The 8,493-nt window shown below is 39.9% G+C and overlaps 1 protein-coding gene across 1 annotated transcript; it reads left to right on the plus strand.

Annotated features, from left to right (window-relative positions):
- Positions 1-4,689: 4,689 nt before the first annotated feature.
- LOC133724312 (probable xyloglucan galactosyltransferase GT17) lies at positions 4,690-6,980 on the plus strand. The gene has a single exon (XM_062151002.1). The coding sequence runs from the start codon at positions 4,834-4,836 to the stop codon at positions 6,271-6,273; it is 1,440 nt and encodes a 479-aa protein (XP_062006986.1). The 5' UTR covers positions 4,690-4,833; the 3' UTR covers positions 6,274-6,980.
- The last annotated feature ends 1,513 nt before the right edge of the window (positions 6,981-8,493 follow it).

Consider the following 8,493-nt stretch of genomic DNA (forward strand, 5'->3'; position numbering starts at 1 on the left):
CAATGTTTGTGTTATGGATGATTATTGGATCATAGACTCAGGGGCTATGGATCACATGACAAATAAACTTACAAGTTTGCATGATTTTGAAAAAATGTCTATTCCTTCTAAAGTGTCTGTAGCAAATGGCAAAGGTGCCTCAGTTTTAGGAAAAGGAAAAATCAAATTACTCTCTAATCTTGTTGAGTCAATTGCTCTCTATGTTCCCTCCTTTCCTTTTCAACTCCTATCTGTTGGAAGAATTATAAACACATTGAAATGCCTTGTCATCTTCTCTCCTTATAATGTCATATTTCAGGATCTCATCATCAAGAAGACGATTGGTGAAGGTTTCTTTTTGAATCGTCTTTATTATCTGTCCAAGAATTCTTTTGATTCTAAGGTTTTCCAAGTCAATTCAAGATCAGCACAAGATCAACATCTATGGCATCAACTCTTGTCTCATCCTTCAGGGAAAGTGTTGTCTTTTTTGTTTCCAAATATGTACAAAGCAGACAATCAATGTGATGTCTGTCATCTGTCAAAATCTTCTAGACTGCCTTTTACTTCTTCTTTTTCTAGAGCTAGTAATCCTTTACAAATCGTTCATTCAGATATTTGTGGTCCAGTTCTTAAATCCTATGATGGATTTAAGTATTTTGTAACCTTTGTAGATGATTTTACGAGGATTACTTGGTCGTACTTATTAAAATTCAAAAGTGAAGTTGTGGATGCTTTTAAGGATTTTCATAAACTTGTCATTACTCAATTTTCATCATCTATTCTTGTTTTAAGATCCGATAATGGTTCTGAGTATATGTCCAATAACATGTCACATTACTTGAGCACACAAGGCATTGTGCATCAAACTAGCTGTGTTGGTACTCCTCAACAGAATGGGATTGCTGAGAGAAAAAATCGAGACCTTCTTGAAAAAACCAGAGCACTTATGTTTCAAATGAATGTTCCAAAAAAAATTTGGTCTCAAGGTGTTCTCACTGCCACATATCTCATCAACAAACTCCCTAGTAGAGTGCTTGGTTTCAAATCTCATCTTGAAGTGTAGAAAGATTGATCTGTCTCACCTGAAATTCTTTGGCTGCACATGTTTTGTTCATATTCAAGCTCATCAATGTGATAAACTTGATCCTAGAGTTGATAAGTGTGTTTTCCTAGGATATTCATCTACTTAAAAGAGGTATAAATGCTACAACTATGCTACTAGGAAGCTCATTGTTTCCAGGGACGTGAGATTTGATGAAGTTACTCTCTATTTCACTAGAAAATCATGTGATACTGGTCAGGGGAGTTTCTATCTAATATGTTTCCAAGTCCTAATCTTCCTGTTGATGAGGATTGCAACTCGTCTATCAATCCTGAAATTCCAGTTCAAGAAGTTCCAGCTGTAATTTCTTATTCAGAAATTGATATGCAATCTGTTGTCGAGCCTCCCTCTCCACCTGCAGTTGTTCTTCGTAGAAACCCTCCACGAGAACGAGGTCCTCCATCAAAGCTCAATGACTATAAAACCTACACTGGAAGGTATCCGATGACACACTTCATATCTTATAAGAATTTTTCCTCTCCTCATTCTACATTTCTGAGTGCCCTTGATTGTACTCATGAACCTGAAAGTTTTGAGGAAGCTAATCATCTTGATATATGGAAGCAAGCTATGGCAGATGAACTTCAAGCTCTCCATGACAATATTCATGAAGTGTTGTTCGAATTCCTAAAGGGAAGAAGGCTGTAGGCAGTTGTTGGGTTTACAAAACGAAGCTTCATTCTGAAGGTTCTATGGAGAGACATAAGGCTCATTTAGTAGCTCGTGATTTTACTCAAACATATGGAGTAGACTACAAGGAGACTTTTGCTCATGTTGCTAAAATGAGTACAGTGAGAGTTTTGTTATCAGTTGCAGTCAATCATGCTTGGCTTCTATATCAAATGGATGTAAAAAAATGTGTTTTTACATGGTGATCTTGAAGAAGAGGTTTATATGAAGTGGCCCCCTTGTCATCCTCAATCTCATGATCCTGAGATAGTATGCAAGCTTCACAAGTCTTTTTTATGGCTTAAAGTAATCTCCTCGTGCTTGGTATGCCAAGCTCAGTTCAGTACTTGAGGAAGTTGGTTTTCACAGAAGCAATGCATATTCTTCTTTGTTTGTTCTGATTGGTTCAACTAGTAAGATTGTGGTGCTTATCTATGTTGATGATTTGATAGTAACAGGTGACAATATTGAAGAGATTCAGTCTCTCAAACAATCTCTTTGAAGCAGGTTTGCTATCAAAGATTTAGGAAGTGTTAAATATTTTCTTGGTATAGAAGTGGCCACTTCTCAGAAAGGTCTTTTTCCAAACCAAAGAAAATATGTCCTTGATCTCTACAAGATACTGATCTGTAGGATTGCAAACCAGCTCACACTCCCCTTGGCAGCAAGCTGCAACTTGATGTGTTGAGTGAACCTCTTGTCAATCTAAGTGCCTATCAACAATTAGTTGGTAAGCTTATTTATCTCACAATCACTTGACCTGACATTGCTTATGCTGTAAGCATTGTCAGTCAATTCATGCATGCTCCAACTTTGGCTCATCTTCACATTGTAAAGCTTCGTTATCTCAAAGGCTCAGCTGATAGAGGCATTTTCATGAAAAATAATGGAAACACTCACATAATGGGGTACACTGATGCTGATTGGGCAGGCAATTCTCTTGATCGAAAATCCACTACTGGATTCTGCACATTTGTTGGTGGTAACTTAGTCACTTGGAAGAGCAAGAAGCAAACTGTTGTTGCTCGCTCTAGTGCAAAGGCTGAATATAGAGCTATGGCCTCCACTGCTTGTGAGCTTATTTGGTTGAAAGGTCTTCTTTCTGATTTGAGGTATTCGAGTAGTCAACCAATGTCTCTATTATGTGACAAACTGACAATCAAGCTGCAATGCATAGTGCTTCTAATCCAGTTTTTCATGAAAGAACCAAACACATAGAAGTCGACTGTCACTACATTCTAGCTCAAGTTCAGTCCAAGCTAATTGATACTCACTACACTCGAAGCTATGATTAGTTGGCTAATATTTTCACCAAGTCTCTTCCTACTGATCATTTTCACAAAATTTTGGGCAAGTTTGGATCAATGAATCCCCTTGATCCAGCTTGAGGGGGAGTATTGGCAGTATGGCCAGTATGACTTACTGATGTGTGCTAGTATGGCTTACTAATTTGTGCATTATCTTCTACTGTTTATACCTTACCTTAGTTGTTAAGAAAGAGTTGTTAAACATAGTTATGGGTTTAGCTGTTAGAGTTGTTAAAAAGTTATGGAAGTTTGTTTCCTAAATGCCTATATAGTGTATCATTGTATTCTGTCTCTTTTATGAAGAAATATACAAGAAAATTCTTCACAAACTTCTATCTTATTTTCTTCAAAACTAATGATAATCGATGTAGATATTTCGGAACCAGTTAAGCTATCTCACGGTGTTACCTAGAACATCCCGACGAGCTATCCTCAACTCTTGAGGAACAGATTATACATTATGCAATCAGCTCCAGGTTATTCCGGTCTACTTTCAGTAACGTGGATCACATGAATACTTCAACCAGCTAGCTCATATTCATATATGAACAATAATTTGGGTTGCTTTTAGGCAATAACATATCATCCATATAATCTCCTTCCAATAATTTTCCAATTCCTCAAACACATTTGTACCCATGCGTGTTCCATAAACCAACTCCTTGTTTAAATTATATTCCTTTTCCATCCGTCTGCCTTCTTAATTTAATTATATTTCGAGAAATTATAGTCATTACCTAACTTACCTTGTATTATTATGCAGCATTGCTCTCAGGGCAAGTTCACCCGTTGGGTCACCAGGTCACCCACTATTCACTACTTTTTAGTGTTAATTTTGTGCCCTGGGTCATGAGCACAGTGTATTTCATGCCCTGGGTCACCCGGTACAGTGTTCTGGGTCACCATGGTGACCTGCACAGTGTATTTCGTGCCCTGGGTCACGAGCACAGTGTATTTTGTGACCCAAAGAATGAAAATATACACTAAAAAGCAGTAAATAGTAGGTGACCCGGTGACCCAACGGGTGAACTTGCTCTCACAAATCTCTTTAATTATATGATGCATGTACCTTCACGTCGTCTCCTTTTGTCACATAGATCAAGTTGCTATATTTTATTTTACAGGGATTAGAACCTTCTGTTGTGGTTATAGGTTAGGACGAGACGAACCTTGATCAGGAGTCGCTTGTTACATGGGGCTCGTTTGGGACGCCTTTGATATCGAAAATGAGCTTTTCTTAATTACCTACATGTTTAAGCCCTTGTGTCCCACCAAAGGAGGAAGTAGGAGGACGAAAAGTTATGGGTGGGGTTTGGAGGAAGTATGTACGCTGAAGTGATAGTCTTAGATAACACCAAGTATACCTTTTAGAGAATTCTTGATAATCCAACTATCCAAGTTAAGAGGAGAAAATGAAAAACAGATGTTACACTGTTTCATTTATTTAGTACCCACTCACACCAAATACATTTCATAGTCGGTTAGTTTTCCTTATATAGCACCGGTATCGGTTAATCCCACGAAACAAACGTACCCTAAATGTCAAACATAGAATTAGCAAAAACAATTGGTCATGCTATTTTTAATAGTATTAATAGGTGACTAGGTGCTATAGCGTCCTCAGTAAGAACCTTCATTCGAGCCTGCAGACAAATTAAATAGAATGCGCAAAAGTACAACCTTCATTTCAGCCGTTTATTAAGACTGAAGACTTAATCTTACAATATAGATGCACTGTATTCAAGTTTTTGCTTCTTTTTCTTCTTCTTCTTCATGTTTTCCGGCGAGAAAAAACCTCCAATTCTTCTCCGGTGCAGCTCTTCCCTTCTTCTCTTTCTATCAGCTGCTTGCCTCATCTTTTGGTTCCCTTCATCTCCTGACACTCTTATCCAACAACAACATGATCACCACATTCAACATCATGATCCTCCTCATGTTAATCAAACTCGAAACCAGAACAACAACAACAACAACAACAAAAACGCCGACGGTCTCATTACTCCCACCAAACGATCCGTCACAGTTCCGACTTGCAACCAAAAACTGTCTGTCTACCTATACACATTGCCGGCGAAGTTCAACCTCGGACTCCTTCACAACTGCCACAACCTAAACTTTCGTACCGACATGTGCCCCCACGTAGAAAACTCCGGACTCGGCCAGCCACTTCCGACCATGGGCCCCACATTAGCAACCAACAGCAGCAGCAGCTGGTTCGCCACCAACCAGTTCGCGGCGGAGATGATCTTCCACGCGCGTCTCCTGAACCACCCCTGCCGCACGTACGACCCCACACGTGCCACTCTCTTCTACGTACCCTACTACGGCGGCCTACACGTTTCGAGCAAGTTCCGGGAACGGAATCTAACCGCACGCGACGAGCTCGACGTCAGCTTGGTTGACTATCTACAATCCCAATCCACGTGGCAGAAGCACAATGGGAAGGACCATTTTATCGCCCTGGGACGCATCGTACGTGATTTTACGTCTTCGTGGCTTGGAGCCGGCCGTCTCCTTAAACTCGCCGGAGTCGAAAACATGTCGGTTCTGATCATCGAGAGAAACCCTTTTAAAGGCTCGAACCAACACGGCATACCCTACCCTTCCTATTTCCACCCGTCCACGTGGCAAGAGATGTCCACGTGGCAGACTAAGATGAGAGAAGCTCACCGGCGCCACTTGTTCTCTTTCATCGGCGCGAAGAGAAGGAAGGCGGCGATCCGGAATGAGTTCATAAAGCAATGCGGCGAGTCAACTCGGTGCATGTTATTGAATTGTCGCGGGAGTAATGAGGAAGCTAAAAAATGCCAAGAGCCGAGTGAGGTGTTGAAGGTGATGAGTGAGTCCGTGTTTTGTTTACAAGCCCCCGGCGACTCGTTCACTAGGCGGTCAACGTTTGACTCGGTGCTGGCCGGTTGCATTCCGGTGTTCTTTTCGCCGCACACAGCGTACAGTCAATACCAGTGGTATTTGCCGGGGGAAAGGAGCGAGTATTCTGTGTATATAGATCAGAGAAGTAAAGCGAGGAAGAGAATTGAAGAGGTGCTGTTGAAGATTCCGAGCGAGAAGGTTAGGATGATGCGAGAGAAGATTATAGGTTTGATCCCGAGTTTGACTTATGCTAACCCGAATGCGAGTGATTTTGGGTTTGAAGATGCTGTTGATGTTGCGCTTGCATCATTGGCCGAGCAAGTAAAGAAATTTGTTGATTGATTTTGATGTTGGGGAGGTGCTAACTGGATTTTTTTATGATTTGTATTTTGAAGGCAACTTTACGTTAATTGATTTGTTAAACGGGCCGGTAAACAGTATTGGTTGCCAGAATTTTGAATGTATATTTATATGATCTGGACATACAGTATATCGTTCTTATTAAATAGTGGGTGCTAATTTCTCTTCAAGTGATGTATCTAAAACTCCATTGAACTCTCAGTTGACGTATATTGATTGTTGAAGTTATCATCTATTCCTTTCTCAAGAGGAAATCAGGGAGGCTTTTTTTTTTTTTTTTTCCAAAAGGAGGCATCAATATATAATTAAGAAGAGGAACTCGTTCATGGTGGTTGACAGAACCCTTATCCATGGAAGCTCCATCTCACAACCACCATCAACGTCTTTACAAATTTGCAGTCGCAACCACCATGAACCACCATCAACGTCTTGAAACCACCTAATTAATAAGGAGGCTCACTGTTGCAGTCGCAACCACTATTAGCTTGTATCTGACACAACTCTAATCCGCGGAAGCTCTGTCTCACAAGCACCATCATTCCATCAACGTCTTTACAAATCACCTAAGGAGGCTTATTCTTTAATTTGCAACCACTACGTTTAGCCTAGCTGAAATTTGCATCTCGCATTGCTAAAACAAATTTGTCTTCTTTTATGTTTGCCGAAATATATATTAAGCCATTTAGCAAAATGTAGTTTAATGTACCGCCTTAAAATTAAAAAGTATATATTATATACAACGTGTACGTTTTTTCTTGGCGAAAGAAACAAGCATTTTGAGTCGGAGGAAATGCCAGCTTATTTTTTTCTTTTTGTAATGCAAATTAAGGGTATATCTGTGCCAACAAATTATTGTACTTTACTATAACTATAAACAGTAGTTACATGCACAATGGATAAGAACTGGACAATCATATGACAATGTAGAATTTAGAAACGTCCGTGCAGGGTCTAAAACTCTAACATACAAACACAAAAGAAAGAATATATGATATGATAAAGGCACATGTCAAGAGCCTATGGATGTTGCATGCTCATCAAAAACAAGCATCCAACATACAACAGCAACACAAAGCAGCACAGCATCCCTTCCAGAACCCATCACCCTTCGACTTGGTCTCTACCGGAACAGGAGCACCGTTTTGGCCACGGGCATCAGATCTTGTAGGATAACCAGCAGGTGGTGGAGCCGAATAAGGTGGCTTCGGGTATGCTGCTGCAGAACTAGTTGTGCTTGAACTCATCCTGATTTATATGATACGACGTACAGAAGGAATTAGAGAATGAGAAATACTTAGCAGGGAAGGTTTGAGATATTGAATACATAAGATAGACGAAGGTGTATTTATATAGAGAGAAAAGCAGGTGATATTTGGTGGAGTGGAAGTTTCCTAAAAGGAACATCGATGGTGGCTTTTACGCGGGCGGCTTCACCGCGTGTCGTGGAGACGAGGGAAGAAGAAAGAATAAGAAAGACGGCGCGATGAATACAACGGCCTGCTATAACTATTTTAATATTTAGAAGTTTTAGGATATTGGTACTTTGGAGTTCTCGTAGCTTTTAGAGTTTTAGGATATTAGCTTGGGTTGATTTTGCTTCGAGGCCCATACTGAATGTGAGCCCTTGGGAAAATTGCATCGAATTTACACGTAGGATTAATAATGTACAACAAGTCTCCTTTGTGGTGGGGTGATACACTATGTTACCTTATAAAAAATCTAATATCCAACTATGGTTTTTACATAAATCAATTTTGGGTCTATGTGCTCTCTATATTAGATTCGAGTTGTTGTTGGTAATGAAGTTGTTAGGTAGTAGTTAGAGTGCAAAGTTGTTGAATCAGCATTCCTGATTCGAGAGTTTTTATCCCCATTTTTTCTTTTAGTTTAGGATGTTTGAGGAAGTTATAGGTCATGAGTGTCATATCTTAGGCTTAGTTTGGGAATGTTTCCTGGGCTGCTTTTGAGACCAAAAGCGCTTTTGAGTTTAATCTAGGGTGTTTGGTAAAATCCTAAAAACCTGCTTTTGGTCCATTTTAGCTTCTCCCAACCGAGTTTATCAAAAGCTACAAATCGTAGCTTTTGAAAATGGCTTCTGCGGAAAGCTGAAAAAACACGGAGGTTCTAAAATTAAACCAGCATAATCATCTCTCATCTCCATCTCTCGATTATCTCTCATCTTCATCTTCCTCAACCTTCTCC

The sequence above is a fragment of the Rosa rugosa genome, chromosome 1 (genome assembly GCF_958449725.1).
Source record: "Rosa rugosa chromosome 1, drRosRugo1.1, whole genome shotgun sequence".
NCBI lineage: Eukaryota > Viridiplantae > Streptophyta > Magnoliopsida > Rosales > Rosaceae > Rosa > Rosa rugosa.